Source organism: Eretmochelys imbricata, chromosome 3, assembly GCF_965152235.1.
Source record: "Eretmochelys imbricata isolate rEreImb1 chromosome 3, rEreImb1.hap1, whole genome shotgun sequence".
NCBI lineage: Eukaryota > Metazoa > Chordata > Testudines > Cheloniidae > Eretmochelys > Eretmochelys imbricata.
Window position 1 is genome coordinate 124,998,979 of NC_135574.1, and position 18,495 is coordinate 125,017,473.

General features: G+C 39.2%; 1 protein-coding gene across 1 annotated transcript in view; it reads right to left on the reverse strand.

Moving 5' to 3' along the window:
* Nucleotides 1-534: 534 nt before the first annotated feature.
* PDE10A (phosphodiesterase 10A) overlaps nt 535-18,495 on the reverse strand; it is a 279,677-nt gene continuing 261,716 nt past the window's right edge. Inside the window, exons 18-22 of the mRNA XM_077811808.1 lie at nt 16,527-16,699; nt 13,512-13,623; nt 9,407-9,487; nt 6,666-6,754; nt 535-713 (exon numbers count right to left, since the gene is read on the reverse strand). Of these exons, the coding sequence (XP_077667934.1) occupies nt 596-713; nt 6,666-6,754; nt 9,407-9,487; nt 13,512-13,623; nt 16,527-16,699 (573 nt within the window). The 3' untranslated portion in view covers nt 535-595. The remainder of the gene's footprint in view (nt 714-6,665; nt 6,755-9,406; nt 9,488-13,511; nt 13,624-16,526; nt 16,700-18,495) is intronic.

The following is an 18,495-nucleotide window of genomic DNA, read 5'->3' on the forward strand; positions in this document are numbered from 1 at the left end:
CTTCTGTCTGCAGCAAGATAATTCAAGTACTGTAACTTCAGTAAAAGTTACAGCTCCAGAGGTTTTCTGCTAAATTTCAAACTGATTACCAGTAGATCACACATAAACATTCACAATAGCAATGTGTAAAATGTTCTATTTATAGCCAAGAACTCCCAAGTGACACTGGTGTTAAATCCAGCCACAGTACAATATAATAAAAGTACCATTGAAACCCTTACTAGAAAGATACAATTTTAAAAGTACCCCCTAATATTTTTCCCTTCAGTTTTGAATTAAGGCCTCAGCAATGTAGCCCATGAGAAAAGGCCAGTCTTTTATATTCACATGTCATAAGTTTGCTTTGACAGCTGATTCTGAAGCAACTGAGTTGTCAGTCTCTCTCTGGTTATGTTGTGTCACTGATGTTAGACAGGAGACTAGTGGACAGTCACCTAGCTGAGGTAACTCTGTAGGTATTACCTCCACAGGCAGATCTGCTTCTCAGCATCTGTAGCTTTTTTTTTTCCTTTCCAAAAAAGAAAAAAAAACCAAACCAAACAAAAAATGAACAAAGGAGAGATGCCTTAGAGTTAAAGCAATTTGTCACGGCTGTTTAGTCATCAATCTTCACAGGAAGTGAATCTGAGGTCTGGGGATCATGTGATTGGGACGGAATCCATAATGAAGTTTCCTCTCCTTGTGTCAATTTCTCCCATTGTTTGAGATTTTCCCTGGAGATGCAAAAAGAGCAAAACCTGTATATAAATTTAACAGTTCTTTCCTAATAAGTTCTGCTACATTATACCAACAGAAGTAGCTTTATGGAGTACATAACACTGGTCTATAATAAAGTTTTTCTTACTACTGTATTTATTTCATCTTATTTCTTTCTGTCAACACCACATTTTTAATCTTGATGCCTATTTTAGGGAAGTATATGCTGGCTATTGCCAGGATCCTGTGTGTTCTGCAATTCAACAGCTGCCAATTTGTCACAGAATTCACCCCTTGCTAAAGAATTGTGCTAAGGAACCTGCTTCCATTTCTTATAAAAATTGAATTTCTAATCCTCATCATTGCAGAGATGTCTTTGAAAGCATGACGTAATGCCGTGATGCCTGCTCAAGGCTGCAGAGAAACTGAAACAATAGCTTTTGAGAGATGTGACCTGTCCCATACCTCACTCAGGGAATCATGGACTTTGTGGCAGCCTAATTTGTTGTTTTTCCAGGATGCCACAGAATTCAGCATTCTTGCCATGCCATTTGCCTCTATGGAAGCCATGGAAGCCCACAATTCTTCATGAAGTCCTCTCTCCATTTAGAGCAGTAAGACAATACAATTCTGCTGGCCAAAGTAGCTAATGATATTTTAGATATTAGGATTATTGTATTAGTCAGTCTTCTCCAAAGCAAAGGGCCTTCGAATAAGGGGGGGTGTTCTTGTCTGATATTCTCCTTCCTAGAGGAAGAGAGTGCTCATTACCTTAGAGTCTGGCCTACCCTATCTTTCAAGTCTCCAAACTTTGGTTTTACAAATCATAAAAGTGTCAAATAACAAAGTTGTACAGGGAGATTTTGGAAAATCAGTAAAGTGCCTGAAACCACTATTGCTTATTGCTAAAAGCAGCCAAGTTAGCAGGCCGTAAATTGGCCGTGCAGCAACCTCAGCTTAACCAAGGCAGGAGGGGAGGGGGTTTTGGGTGCCACAGAAAGGGCAGCTTGACCCCACGTCCTTCCTGATAAAAACTGTGTTGAAGTTGCGGATACATGCATTTTAGAAGAGCAGGATGTGCCACAGGAATGTCCATTAGGGCTTCAAGGCTGCAAACTCTGGGAAAATACCCACACCTGGTTAATCAATAATCAGAAAGAAACCTCTTGCTTGACCGTTGAAACTGCTTGGTTAACAAGTTTTCTTTAAGTGACATGTCATTGTATTATTAATGTATAAATAAGAGGGAAAAGTTTGAGGTAATGGGACTGCATTCCTCCTCTGAATGCGTCTTGTGTTCCCCACTGGCAGACAGGCTGCTGCTGTGCCACTCGAGAGTCACACTCAGCTTTGGTAATTATCGAGGGTTGGGGGTGTTTTACTAACCTGTGGCGGACGTGTGTAAGTGCTTGAGACTAAGTAAAGTTTAGCTTTAAGTGAAAGCACTCCTGTGTTGTCCTGTTTGTGCCAGCCATCTATCGGTCGGACAGCCGTGTCTCCCCTGATTTATTTCCTGACACCACCTCGCACAGAGCAAAAGTTACCAAGAGCTTTGGGTTGAAAGAACCCCGGGTAACACAGCTGCTTACAGCTTAAGTATCTGAATGGAATATGGAGCCAGAGTTTCACGTGGTGTAAACTTGTATCACTCCAAGGACTTAAACTGGATTATGTCAATTTATATCGCTGTGGATCTAGTGAGTCCATGATATTTACATATGGTCAAAATCAACCATTCAGTTTTCAAATGCAGAGTAAAGGACAGCCATACTATCTGAGCTTTAACAAATTCACTCCATTCTGTCCTACCAAGTGTCTAGTTATGTAGACAGACTCTCAGACAGATGTCTGCAGTGAAGGAATAGGAATACAGTAACTCCTCACTTAAAGTCTTCCCAGTTAACGGTGTTTTACTGTTACGTTGCTGATCAATTAGGGAACACGCTTGTTTAAAGTTGCGCAATGCTCCCTTATAACGTTGTTTGGCAGCTGCCTGCTTTGTTCACTGCTTGCAGAAAGAGCAGAGTTGGAGCTCGTGGTGGGGGGCTTGGAACCAGGGTGGACCGGCAGCCCCCCCTCAGCTCCCCACTCCCCTAAGTTCTCTGTGTCTGGACAGTTCAGCTGTCCCTCCCTCACTGCCTTGTGCTGCTCCTGCCCTCTTCCTTGGACCTGCCCCTGGGAGCCTCCTGCTTGCTGTGCAAGGGCAGGGCGGGGGGGGGGCAAAGAGGGGTGCTAATGTCAGGGTGTCCCTGTTGCCCCCCCCACACTTTATCCATCTCCACAGAGCAGGGCGGTGACACGACAGGACTTAGGACGGAGGGAGCTTGCTGGCAGCAGCTGCTGTCTCAACTTGCTGATCTACTTAAAAGGGCAATGTACTTAGAGTGGGGTCAGCCTACTTAAAGGGGCAATGCACATCTCTCTCTCACGCACGTGTGTGTGTCTCTCTCTCTCTGCCATGATGTTTCCCCTCCCTCCATTCCGTGCTGCCTTGTAGAGTTTTTGATAAGCCTAAAATTTTGAAAAGTTTTGGGACAACCCAAAAAAGTTTTTTTTTTGGAACTTCTGACAATTATATGCTGTGCAACCTTATGCATCTTATTTACCCTCCCTAATCCTTAATTTCCATATCTCTAAAATGATGATAATAATGCTCAACTACTTCACACAAGTATTGTGAGGCTATGTACATATTTGTAAAATAAGTGCAAAACATAATTAAGGCCAGTCACGTGACTGAGGAGTTCCTGGCTTCCAGTCCTGAGGTTAATCCATCAATCATGTGGCCTCTAAGAAGACTTCTTTCCCACCTACTTCATAATGAAAATATTTAAGAACATATTTTTGAGCAAAGGTGGATTTCTGATTTCAAAGACATCCAGCTAATGGGAAATATTTCATGAAGAAATTCATCTGGAGTTTTCATAAATGTAAAACATTTTGAGGAAGTTGAATACGTTTTTTTAAATTAAAAAAACAAACAAACAAAAAAAAACAAGACAGCATAATTGAGAAAAATTGTGATGGGAACCAGCTCTGCTACAGAATATGCAATTTGTCTTTAGGCCACAATGGACCAGCCAGCCAACATCTAGCTTTCAGCTGTTGATATTACTGGATGACTATTTAGTAATCTACCCCACGCAGGAAGTACAAATCTAGCAATTAGCAAGGTTGCAAGATCGCACAAGCTACCTCTACAAGACAGCTGACTGATTCACAGTCAATTAAGACTGTTTACAAGTAGTTTTATAGGGAACTTTAAGTGAACTAATTTTTTTTTTTTAAAATTCTCAGGATTTAGCTTTGGTCTTTTGTTTCTAACATTAGGAAGGGAGTCTGGAGCCTCCAACACCAAAGGGAATGAGACATAAGGTTCCACTGAGGGAAACTCAGTGTAATAACAAAAACTATGTTAAAGCAGATAGGAACATCTGGAATAGGCAGAAGTAGGTCTTGCTGCCACAGTTACATTTAGGCAATTGGTGGGCTTACATCTGATATGTAGAAAAGGAGAGAATGCAGAGGAAAAAAGGTATGTGCATGCATGGGTGGGAAAGAGTCAGGAATAGCCTCCATCACAATGAGATCTAGAAGTGGTAGTATTTATTTTATTTAGCATTTGCATATTTGCTGAGCCAAGCAATGTGGCCAAGTGGCGCTCTCGGAGCCCATCAATGAATTTAGTTAGCGGGCACTACTCAGTAATGGATGTAACTGCTTGATCTGTGCCACAGCTGCAGCTTGCATTGTCTCGAAGATCCCAGTGGTGCTGGTTGGCTGCACAGAGGCCTTGCCCAATCCTGGATCGACTAAGAAGGACCCACTGATGACGTGGCAGGTCGAAGCTGGGTGGGTGAGCAGGAGGGTCTGTGATGAGGAACTGATTTGTGGTTGGTGTTAAGCACCAGTCTTCCCGCCCCAGGGACTCTGCTGTCATGTGCTGGCGTAGCAGCCTCGACCATGGTGAGTGTCATAATGAAAGATGTGTAGCTAGTGGGCTAAAAAGGGCGTTGAACAAGGGCAAGTTTGGATTGGCACGTCCCTTCTCAAGCAGTTTGCCAGCTGCAATCTCCCTCCTGACATAAGGGGGATCAATGTGGCTCAGAATTGGAAGCTATGGAAGATGAGTCAGTCAGACGGTTCCTGTGATAATGTGTATTGTTGAGCTGATTTGCATGTCAACAAGTTTGGTGTTCCCTGACCGACTCCATACTGGCACACAGTATTCTGCTATTGAGTATGAGATGGCAAGGGCTGAGGTCCTTAGGGTTGGAGCATCTGCTCCGCATGAAGAACCTGCCAATTTGCTGAGAAGGTTGTTGTGTGTCTTGACCTTGTTGTATCTTGCTCAGGTGGCTTTTGTAGGTCAGTGTTCGGTCAAGGGTCACGCCTAAATAAATTGGGTAAGCTTCATGCTTCAGCCTCTGGACATTTGTTATGATGTTTAGTTCCCTCTTAGTGTTTGCATGGTGGAAGTGGTATGTGCTAGAGACTGTCCTGCTGGTGCCATGTCTTGAAGTAGTTAGCCAGCTTTGCAATGTTATCACTTCTTCAACTCAGAGAAAGTCGGAGCCTACAGCCCACAGCAAATGCTGTCTACAGAGATGAACTTCTGTGACTGGACTGGTGGCAAGTCACTGATGTATAGGTTGAACAAGGTTAGGCTAGAACAGACCCTGGGGTAACCTGGCTAAAACAGACCCCTGGGTGGCAATGGATCAGTATTCTCATTGCACCACCTGTCAGTACCCAGTACAGTCCAGGGAAGCTAATGATCCTCCTAGCAAACCAAATTCCGCAAGTTCATACTTGAAGAATCCCAGTATCGCCACTTCCCGTAACCCTAAGAAATGGTAGTGTCACAATGTAAACAGTGTGTGTTTGTACCCACACCACGTCTCACACACACACACGTAGCTAAAAGCCTGTGCTTCACCTAGGTGTGGCAGTTGGGCCAAGTAAGCCACCATCTGAGTATTCTTGTCATATAACCAATGGAACTGTTGTATGCAAATGCTGTAGAGCAAGGGTGGTGATTTGTTGACTTACCTCTGAAATCACGTTAGTTCTAGGTCTGTTGGCATGGCATAGATACTTACCTTGCTGTCACATGGATATAATCTGCAAAGTCAAAGTGGCTGAGAACTTAAAAATTGGATGATAACAGACTGTGTATCCCAGTGATGACTGAACCTGGTGATATTCTGAATTAAAAGAGCTTTCAGCCAAGCTTGTAGCTGTTTCCATCACTTCACGCTGACTCAGACATTGTAGGCTTCAGAGTGACAGTTCTGGAATCTTATTTTATTTATACTACGTATACACAAACACACACACTTCTGGACCTCAAATGTATATTTTAGATGGAGGAGTGGATGGACAGAGAGAGAGTGAGAGAATTTCCTTCTCTTTACTTTACACTGCCACTGTACCCAGAAAAGAAAATGCTAGTGGTTTAAAGATCTGAAGAACGAAGAGAGTACTCTGATCTGCCACACAGGAGAGAGAGACACGTCTGTTAAACTAGAATACAGGAATACAACCAGAAGAAAAGGAATAGGAGAGAGATGAGGAGACAGTAAAAGCACAGAAGAAAAAGGCATTTTAATTCCCAGTAGTTATGCAAGTAAAATGGAGGCATGAAGCAGACAGTGGGAAGTTGAGTTGTACTAGGCTAGATGGAGGCAGTTAACTGGGGACACATTACGGATGGACCTGTTTGTCTACAGGTAGTTTTGACATTAAATAGATTTTAATAGCTGCATCGATGGACCTGTGTTGGCTGAACCTACCCAATAATCCCTGCCTCCAGGTGTTGGATGCACTTGCTAGAGAAGAACATTTATGTTTGTCTACATGCAATATTTGGAATTTAGAGGCATATATTTCTAGACAGATATATGTAGTGGGACACACTCTCACTCAGCCAAGATATATGCTGTGCAAAAACTTGCACTGCTACTCACCTGCATGCCCGGAGTAGTGGCCCAGCAGGAGGGAAGATCTGTGTGAGTGTGGTGTAACATGGGATGGCTACAGCATTGTAGAATCCAATCTGTGAAAAACAGTGGAAAAAATATTGACAGGAGCCAAATTATGACACAGTTAACTGCAAAAGAGCCCCAAACTAATCTATTTACTTACTTATTTTACAATTTACTGACTTACAACCTATCTTACTGTTCTGTACTGCTGCCCATCTCCACAGCATCTGAGCACCATCAAAGTGAACTCAGTAGCAGTCAGCTCTCCCTTTTGGGGGTAAAACATACTGCTTGAGGTAGGTTCTCTTTGAACTTTGTTGGCTGGTTGATTTGTTCATTTTGGGGGTTGGAGGCATGTGGGAGGATGGGACTGTCCATGTTCGGAGTGTCATTCTTATGGTGGAAAGGCTTTTCAAAGCGGAAAATATTGCAGTGTTCCACAAAGATGGGTCAGATTCTGGATTTGACTTATGTCCTCTGGAATTTTAATTCACACTTGGATTCTCTGGATGTTCTAAGGATATGGTGTACTGGGGAAATTTTCTAAAAACGTCTCTTGTTTCTAAATACTGGTTTAGCTCTACCTGTGGGGCCCCTCAGTAGATGGCTCAACTGACATTTTTAATGCTGTGTCTCATAACGCTGCTTAGAGCAGGTCTAGTCAACACAGCGTTAAAGGTGCCACTAGCCCATCTAGGGTAGGGCTCCTAACGTTGCTACCTTTGGTGTACCTGAATTGGTGTTAATGGCAGGACATTTTCTGAAAACAGCCCTAGTACAGGCAGGGCTAAGGGGCCAAATTCAGCCCTGCTGTAACTTCACTGATTTAAATGTAGTGTTTGCTTACACTATACATTTAAATTTGTCCCCCTCCTATCGCCTCTCACTTTAAAAAAAAAAAAATCCCCACAGCTTTAGTAGAGGACCACACGCTAGCCAGTCTAGTGCAAGAATATCCACAGTGTGGGCTACCAGTCTTTTTTTCTGATATATGGTTTTAAATGTATTTTAGTGAAATAGCATACTGTACCATGATCACAGGGTTTGACATGTAAACCCCTTTTTATCTACTGACATATTAGACCTTATCCACATATTAAAAAGCAAATCCTACCTCTGCCTCCACAGATGCAGAGGTTCCCTCTGCAATGGAAGTGGAGTGTAAATAGGTGTGTTTGGTGCTCTACAACAGATAGGAGATACAGTCCCTGTCCTCAGATTCTTACAGTCTAGGCTACAGAATATATGACATGACTGACAGAGAGGCTGCAGTTGGTAAGGGGGCAGGGCTGCAGCAAGAGGAGGGAGGTTTAAACATCACAAGGGAGCTCACTATTTTAAACTGTATGTTTTATATGCACTCCATGGGTTTTTTTAAAGATATTTGTAATTAATTTTTATTTTATTTTAAAGAACTGACAGACTGCTACAGACCTGTCACAAATTCTAAAGGAGATATCTGCTTAACCTATCAGTATTAATACCATGGCAAAAAAGTGAGAGGTTTTGCCAAAATTAAACACATCTGGGATTTACATCATAGAATCCTATCACTGAAATCACAGTACTTAAAAATAAAATAAAATATTATGGTTTGGGCCGTATTAATTAGACCATTTTCATTTAAAAAATACACAACAAACTGGACAAACTCTGAGAGGGTCAAAAAGAGGTAGGGTGGAAAAATGAATAAAACCAGTTAATCCATGACAATTCCTTGAGATAGTTTCCCCTCCTACCAGGAGCTTTAAATTTTAGATTTTTTTATTTTAAAAAGGGCATGAATTCCCCAAACTAACATTCCAATTCTCATCCTCTCAACCATACGTCTGCATTTTAAGGGCAGACTGTGGCTAGATTAAAGAATTTCATATAGTTCCTCTTTAATTCTGTTTTATAAGTACATGAATATGTAAAAGATTGCAGAAAAACTTTCAAAAGCACCAAGGTGACTTGGGCGCTTAAGTCTCATTGACCTTCAGTGACACACAGGCTCCTCAGTGCCTAAGTCCCTTTTTAAAATGAAATTTAGGCATTTTTGAAAAAGTTACCCAATGTTTTTCCATTTATTAATAACCAACATGTTAAAACCATCACTCGCTTTCATAAACAAGGCTTTTAACTTTCAGAGAATAAAATTTAAAACAACTCTATTTCAGTTTTGCTGCATAAGAAAAAATTTATTTTATTTTCCTACCTGAAAATCCTATTTCTGAGAAAAGCTGTCTTTAATCTGAAGTGTGCGTGCAGCTCTTTCTTCCCTCCCTTCATTACTATGGCTGCATTAGTCTGCTTATCAACAGGGCTTGCTGCTCAATGCATAATTGTGGCAATCATGCATCTAGTCAATGGACCTCAAAAATCTTACTCTTCCAGGTGGGAGTGGAATTCTTCTGAGTGAGAGCTTTGAATCTGCCCTCTCCAAGCAGCTGATTAAAAAGAGCTAAGGTCTAGAGGAAGTAGAGCTGCAACACACTATATTTCAGGACAGCATGAAATAGCATGCTCTTGTTCCAACAATGTCTCTGAGGAGGATGTTTTCAGTTGCCATTTTTAAAATCAGCTATGGGTTTGTATGTAAAGTGTGGAATTTGGCATGACAACTCACAGGTCAAAAAATTATCACATGCCTTGCTAGAGGCTAATATCATATCCCCTTATCAGGTTTTACTTGTGTGTATCTTACAGCAACTATAAAACATTTAATTTTAGATAGCCCATACTTGGCCTTGAGGGACCTCATCCTTCTTGTCTCTGTCCATCATAGGTATAGGTTGAATACCTATCTTCCTCATTTCATCACCCTGAAAAGAGAAAGAAAAAAGGGTAATGTACTCCCCAAATAACTAAGGACATTCAGAAGGAAAATCAAGATTTCTTAAATCAAAAAGTGTTTCAGGTTTATATTATTTTTAATCTGAGTATTTAGAATTCAACATACCATACGGGAACAACTGAAGATACAATCTCAGAAAACTGTACAAGGACTCCTTTCATAGCATGATACACTCAAATGGTAATGCAAGCAATAACTCCTAGAAACTAAACACAACTGTGATATATTTTTGTGTATTTAATTTTGTTTTAGATGGGCCTATCCAAGGTTGAAGCACTTGTACAGAGTAAAAATAACAGATCAATATAAAGATTTACCTGTCCTCCCCACAATCAACCTCATTTCTCTCAAAATGTGTCACCAATGCCTCATAAAATAATGATCTGCTTTGACAAGTTATCCCACATCCCTCAACTCACTCATTCAGGAAAAGCCCAAGAGATGAATCTTGCAGCATGCCCTGAAGGTCAGCTGATCCAGGCAATTTTGGACCAAAGGTAAGGAGTACGTTTCTCAGTATAGGGCACCTCGCAGAAAGTATCTTGCCAATCAGACACCTCTTTTAAAAACAGATGGTGCTAGCCACGTGCTTCTGCTCATCACAAGTGCTGCAGTATTACATGGTGAAAGAGGCAGACTTTCAGGTATATGGGAGCCACACCTTTTATAGGGCAAAACCATCACCTTACATTCTACCTGGGAACTAAAGAGAACCCAGTGCACCCTGCTAGTCACCAGAATAATGTAGTAAAGTTGCCCAATGGTCTTAAAACATAACAGCATGTTTAGAACACTGCAAAAGTGTGATCTAAGAAACATATAGATGCAATAAGATTAGTTTTGGCCACAGCTATTACTTGAACATCCAGGAATAGTAGAGAACCTAATGTGACCTTCATACTGAAAAACTGAGTAATAAATGTTCTAGAAACTACCTCATTAAGTTGCTGATATAATCTGTGCTTGTTTCAGACCTCTACTGTATTAATAAAAGGCAAATAATTTGAAAAGCAGGTACTGTTCTGCACCCTGTAAGAGAAACACACCTTACAGTACATACTGCTCTCTAATGGCAGATGTAAGCGCAAATCTGGTTACGAGTGAGGTTTCCATATGTACACTTCTGGCAAATATGGTCAGTGTTTAACTCAGATATACATATATATGGATCTTTGTTTACACGTTTTTGTCTGTTTGTATATCTTGTTCGGGCAGTCCAGTCCAGTCTTCCTAGCCATTTCTACAAACCAGAACAGTAACTGAAATTAGCATGAGGTGAGATGAACAAGTTGAACCAGCAGAGTCCAAATAACTTAGATAATATATGCAGGTATGAAGGAGGTGGAGAGAATTATTGATCTGCAGGGTTCCTAGAAATCTGTTTGCCATGGAAAAATGCAGAATTTGTGTTTTTACAGAGAATCTTTAGTTTTTACATTTTGTGAGGGAAAAAAACAAAAAACAAATAACTAAATTTTACTGAAAGTATCAGTGTCACTTATTCAACGAGTACAACCTCCCGCTCTTGTGGCTGATTTTTTAATTTGCTGACCACCCCAGCCGCTATCAGCCCTGGGCAGCTGGTGGTTTGATTAATACAGAAAGCCAGATAATGGAGGCTTGGATAAACAGGGTTCTATTGTACATTGCTAAACATACTCCAATAAACTGCTTCTGGAGTATAGCGGCTACTCAACGGCATATCAGGATTCATGTTTTAATGCATCTCAAATTTCACTTTAGTCTCCAGGACTAATTCAGAAAGTGAGTAATGTTAATATAAAAGCAATTTTTATTTTATTTTTTGTGCTTTTCAAAAAAAAATCTGAAAATATAGAATACAGACATAGAAGTATTTGGTATATGTAAGAAATACAAATTGCAATTCTATTATTTTTATATTATAATGATTGATGGCACTGGTAGGCTTCTAACTTGCTTAAAAATTGTAAATATATCAATAAAACATTATGTTCAACTGATACCTATATATAGATGTATGTTCCTATTTAACACTTACACAAAGTGAATAACATTTTAAACATACTGGTATTATTAATAACTTGTATTCAATATATTGAAAGTAGCTATTAATCTCATATGCAGTTTGTAAGCAAATGGCTTTTCCACTCATCTCTGAGAACTGTACAGACAACAGCTAGATCTTGTCCAAACTTACCCTATTACCCCAGTTTACCATTACTGCTAACTTAAGTAACAACAAAACATATGGTGGAATGCAGTCTACATTTTCTACTGAGTTTGGCTGTTCTTATGGTTTCCCCTGCAGGATACATCTGTACCTGCCCCTAGTTTCCTCTGCTTCAGAGGAACCTTCAGACCCTTTTATGTTCCTGAGGTAGCACTTGCCTGTACTGCCTGCTAGGACAGGGTGAGGCACCAGAATAAATGCATCTCCTACCACCTGCCACCCCCTCAGATGATCCTTTTCTGAAAAGTGATCCAGTAAAATATTATTGCAGGGCTCTGTGTTTATTGTCAATAGTTTCCAAAGAAAATTTCCTTCATTTACAAGTAAAGAGATGTTTCTCTCAGACACATCCTGGTATTAGGGAGTCGAGTTAAAGTTTTTCCTTCTGGCACATCCTCACCAGTCAAACACTCTGCAGGGCAAATTTTGTCCTTAATCCCACCTTTATTACTGATTAGAAAAAAAAACCCCAACTTGACTCTCCCCTTCCATGTTGGGTTTACAGCTCTGGCAGTTACAATTGAGGTCTTTATACTTGTAAGCAAAGCAAATTTGCTACAGAATCACTGAGATACAATAAAACAATAACCAAATCATTCACATTTTGAATTCCAGAAGAAACATGCAGTAGACAAGAAACAAACAAAATCCATGAAAAATCCATGCAACATCAACTCTGTGAGCCTGATTCTCGCCTCACACCATTGTAGATCACGAGTAACTCCACTGAAGTTAACAGACACACACCTAGTATATAAGAGAAAGGAATCAGGCCCTACAACTTACACATGCAACATCAGTTCAAAATATACAACAGATCTTCTGAAACTGAAACTGGAGAATTGTAGGATAGTTCTTGTTTTAGTTTTTTAGCCCATATTCTCATCTTTGTTCATCTAAACCATTGTCTATTAAATGGGAAATTATCAATCTGTTTAGGCTCTAAAAATATTTTCTTCAAAAGGTTTCAGAGTAACAGCCGTGTTAGTCTGTATTCGCAAAAAGAAAAGGAGTACTAGTGGCACCTTAGAGACTAACCAATTTATTTGAGCATAAGCTTTCGTGAGCTACAGCTCACTTCATATCCGATGAAGTGAGCTGTAGCTCACGAAAGCTTATGCTCAAATAAATTGGTTAGTCTCTAAGGTGCCACTAGTACTCCTTTTCTTTCTTCAAAAGGAAGCTAAATCCAGTGCAACATTCTTTGAATAATACCTTACATTCACTTTATCAGTCATCCTCCCCCCTCTTGTTTTTTTGAACTATTGTAACAGTATTTGGGTTCTCATTTATCTAAGCATAGGACATAATTGTACAAGTACAACTATGTTCCATGTATAGATTCTCATTACATCGTCTTTGTAAAGGGAGCTTTGTGGCTTATTACAAGGCTACCATCACAAACAGCCAGGTCTACTTTAGAGAATTCCCACTAGTGACCTGAAAATCGTACAGATTTTCTTCTCTTTCGTCTTGTTATCCCTTAAATCACTTTCTATTTTGATGAGATAGATGCCTTCTAAATATAAATCTTTTATTTTGGGAAAACAATATACTTCTTGCTTGCAAGTTGATGACAAATCCCCATACTAATTTAGATGCTCAAATGCTTTCCAGGGAGCTTACAATACCTCTGCTTGCATACATGAATATATTTCAAGACATATGTGGTAAGTAATCTATTGAAAACTGTTCTAGATCAACCTACTGTTGTGTTCCTTTCTCTCATTTATCTGAATATTTTCCATATGTAGAACAAATGTAAGAGACATATACATACCTCAGCCCAGAACTCTGCATATATATCATTAGCTGTCAATCTGGTAACTGGCCACAACTTTGTTACAGAACATAGATCACAAGCTGTCATCATCAGACCAATCATACGATCCCTAGAACACAAGAATATGAAATTTGTTATTTAGATAAAGCTTTATGTTATTGTGTTTTGAAGCTTTTTGTGTGTCCTGTCATATATATGTCCAACAACAAACAAAAAGTACAGATTCTACAAAATACCTCCCACATAACTCCACCATCCCCCTTTGATATTAGCTCATTGATAATTCATCACATGAATCATATTAGTAACATATCACTCTTATTCAGTTCAGTAGCTTATACTATTGAAAAATGGCTCAATTCAAGAGCAGCCAAGTGAAAAATTTGATGGCTGACCCAAGCAAGTGTAAATAAATGTAGTGTTTCAAGGAAGATCACGCTATAATTGATTTATAGCATACATTATCCACTTTTGAGAAAAATTATGTCCCGTGATTTATACCTGTTGTATTTGTGAAGTTTTTAAGCAATTATTATATCTGACTTGGTACTATACTAAAACGTCCCTTTGTATTTTAACTATTATATGATCCTAGTCTGTTTTGAACATGTGTTAGTAGTAAATTAGAATTTTGTTTGTGTTAATAGCCTGTCTTTTTATTATAAGGTAGATTAATTTAGGGCCATACATATAACGTGTAGGAAATATGAGCAAAATGAAGATCTTTCATAATTATGCAGAGATATAAACATTAAGTAGTCCAAGGATATCAGTGGTCAGGTATTTTCATTTTTAAACACTAATATACGTGCCCACTCTCGTATGAGTAAGTTTAGCCCAGAGCTCATTTTCTATTGTTAATTTACATAATGGCATGTCTACTCTTGGAAATTTATCAAAATATCTGTTTTGTAATAATTATTTCAGAATTGCTATTTTGGTAAATTTCCAAGCTCTAAGAAGGACTTTTCAGTTCTTGGGACATTCTCAGAGTTGCCATCAGGAGGGTAAATCCACTTTTGTTGCTTTCAAAGTGGGCTTGGGAAGCAATGGGGATAGAGGAACTTGTTGCTTTCCCTGAGTTTCAAGATACTACAATGATGGGTGCTATAAGAAACAGCCAAGGTGGAAATATTTTTATTCTTTACATGGTCAGGAAGCTTGTTCCAGAGTGTTTTCCATTCAAGTACCAGTTTTGCCCCAGTGTAAGACATAAAGAGGGACTGAAAACTGGTCAAACTGGGATTTTCCACAGGAAACTCACTCTCTCGCTCAATCATTTTGAAAAGTCTTGTCAGACTGTGCTACTTTGGTTTGGAGGGGTGGAATGTGTCTGTGTGGTGCTTTGGGTTTGTTTGTTTTTAATAGGTATTTGGGCCTTTGTAATTTACAGGTATTTGTAATTAAGGACATATGTTGGAATTGCACATCTGAATTGAGAATTTATGGCAAATATATATCATAAATGTTTAATGTAATTATTGCTAATGACAATTAAAAAGTTATAAAGCACAAAAACATGAATAATTTGAAACACCCTGTATTACCCGAAACCAATTCAGAGAGTTAACTGATTAGAATCTGAGATACTAGGAGAAAGTAGGGGCTAAAATATTTAAATACCTTTTTACATGTCACAAAAATGCTGCACACTCATATTGTGATAAGTAATGTTCATTCTGTTGTATCCTCTCATACATGATTAAAAATACTTAATTAAAAAACTGCATCTATCCTATTTTGTTTTATCCAGAAATTTTAAATTTCAAAGGTTAATGCAAAAATGCTTTGAGTATATATTTCTGAGTTTAGTTATGTTGAAAGGTACTTGTGATCTTTTGTGCTTTCAGCTGACCAAATTCTGAAGTACTTGGCTCAAGAGTCCATTCTCCCCTATACCAAATATTTTAATATGGTGTAGCGGTAGTGCTCCGATTTTTATTTTGGCAGGGATGAAAAAACATCCCATACAATCTCTGTGTTTTGCATGCCCAAAAGTAATACATACATAGATTTAATCCAACTCACTCTGTCTAGCAAAACCTTAATAGTGACCTCAGCCATCTTAAAGCAGAGTAAATGGACTGTGTGGCAGTCAGATGTGTCAATCTGTTGATTCAAGAGAGTATGAGATCACTATCAAGATTTGGCATGACAGACCAAGCTGGGTGAAGCTGGGGTATGTACTGCTTTTCAGTATGTGCTGGAGGTAGAATAAATGCCTTATAGAATGTGATGCAGATTATGTGAAAGTGGCAAAAGACATTGGAGACTTTTCCCTTAATTCTTATTTTCATGCTTTCAAGGATTTAGGTAGGTGAGGTGAATCCTGGTGCAACTTAGGTTTTGTTTAGGCATGCAAGTGTGAATGTATATTCTAAAACCAGATGTTTCTGTGGTCTAATTCTCAAGGATAAGGGGGCTGATTCTCCTCTCACTAACCCCGGGTTTCCAACCAGTATAACTCTACTGATGTCAATGCAGCTATTCATTATTTACACTGGCATGGGAGGAGAATCAGGCCTTAGGGCTAAAAGTATTTTTATATTAACTGTGTGAATAGGTAATCCCCGTTAAAAGGATTAATTGATTTTAACTAGAGTCGGCTCAGGCACTTAGGCCCTGATCCTGCAAACACTTATGTATGTGCATAATTTCACAAATATGCATAATCCCCTTGAAGTCAATGAGACAGGTGTAAAGTTAAGCATGTGTGTAAGAATTTGCAGAACTGGGGCCTGAGTTACTAATGAACTCCTCAATAGGAACAGTTTGAAAGCAATGAAATGTCAGTGTGATAGATTTAAACATAAAGTATCTGAACACTGTAAATTGTCCTTTTATAGCTGGAATACTATATTTGTGCATCTATATTTGCTCGTAGAGCTTACTCTGTGTAAAGAACAAGATATTGTGTGCATGGTAAAAGTTCTCATCTTAATTCTTCTTTGTTGTCATTTGCAGAAACAAGGTTCTTTCTTCAAGTTATGAATGTTTGCTTGTTTCCTTTACCTATGTGCTTGGTTTTTAAGGTTTAAGGCTCCTGTCTGATGCAGTTCTTCCAGCTGTTTTCTGTTTCCAAAGTACAGGGCAAGATCTGTGGCAATGATGGCTTTGCGGATGATCTCCAGGACCTGCTCGTACTCGCTGGAGCTCAGTTTGGAGAAGATATTGTGACCTTCCAGCTACAAAAAAATAAAAAATAAAACCAATAAAAAGCACAAGCTCTAATTTTGAGATGATTCATGGAGGACAGGTCCATCAAGGCTATTAGCCAGGATGGGCAGGAATGGTGTCCCAACCTCTGTTTGCCAGAAGCTGGGAATGAACGACAGAGGATGGATCACTTGATGATTACCTGTTCTGTTCATTCCCTCTGGGGTACCTGTCACTGGCCTCTGTTGGATGACAGGATACTGGGCTAGATGGACCCTTGGTCTGACCCAGTAGGGCCATTCTTATGTTCTTCTTATTCCTATATTTATCAGTTTATAACAGTTTTACAGCCCACTAAGGATTTTTGTATTTTGTAAATGAAACCATGAACAGCATGAAACATGCTTTGATATTTTCTTTTTAAAAGGTTAACATGGAGCTGTTGCTATGATTGAAATGCTGCTCTGTGTTTAGGACTCAAAGACATGCCGTCTCTCACAATACTCAGATCACAGATCCCTATTTTTTGCCGTAGTACAGCCTACCGTGATTAGCCCAATCCATTGTCATAAACAAACATATTATCTCTATTATGAATCTTAAATTTGCACTCCATTTATTTCTGAACTCTTCATTTCCCCTAAGTTTGCAAATGAATTTACATTGTGGGTCAAAATTTAAAAATTAGGAAAAAATATCTGCATGTGTCTAACATGTACACAAATAACAAATGTGCAAGTTCAAGTTCAAACCAGAGGTTTGGTCTCTTACATTGTCAGATGTGTGAATAACTGGGCATTTGCCCACTTTAGTACCTGAACTGCACACAAATTAGGCACTTGAAATATTTACATGCATCTAACTTTGAAGATCTAGCCCTGTGACCTTCCCTAAAGATATGTCCTGATGCTGGAAGGTGCTGGGTACCTACTGCAAAGTACTGAGTGCCCCACCAGCCCAGGAGCTGATGGTTCTCAGCACTTCTCAAGCCCAATGTTTGCTTGTTTTTTTTTTTTAAACACTCCTCTCTCCTTCTAAATGGAGAAAGCTCTCTAAAAGTAGAAGAAATTACTAGGCAGAAATACATTTTAACAAAACGTTTCCCAGCAGTTCTACAAAGCACTCCCACTTACAGCTGGCTTGGGAGCCTGGGATTCCCAACCTGATCCAGAGTGCTGAGCTGCCACTAGCCTGGCAAACTGGCTTGGGATTTCTTCCTGAAGATAACAGGAGTGTTTTAATAGTGCTCAGTGTATGCACAATATTTAATATGGATAAAGAAATATCTAGTTACTGTAATAAGGTTATTGCAATTTGATTAAAGTGCCCTAAATGAAATGTAATTAATATTCATTAGCAGATGCAATTTCCTCTTTCAAAACCAAGTTAGGTACAGTATTTTCATGTGTGTATACTTAGGAAAAGGCAGCTTTGTTTAAGAATGAGCTGACTTATGAACTTAGAAGAGAGAATAATGTCTTACACCAGGGAGACTGTAGAAACATGCCATGCTTCATGCCCTTTCCATTTTTGCTATTATTAAACCATATGTAATGAACAATATCCATATATGGTAATCGCTGGTGAAAGCTACACCATATAGTTAGAAAACTCTGCACTATCCAATGTTTTTCTCCTTTTGGAAACAATTAATTAAAGGTCTTGCTAAAGCCCAGAGGGGGCAGGAAGAAAAAAGGATGAACCAGCTAAATCAAGGTGCACACATTCACAAACAGAAAACATAAAAAATATATTAAACTTGGATGTGCTTCAACATTTCACTGCCACTTGTACAGAACATAACCAAAAGCCTCCCTGCCTTTTG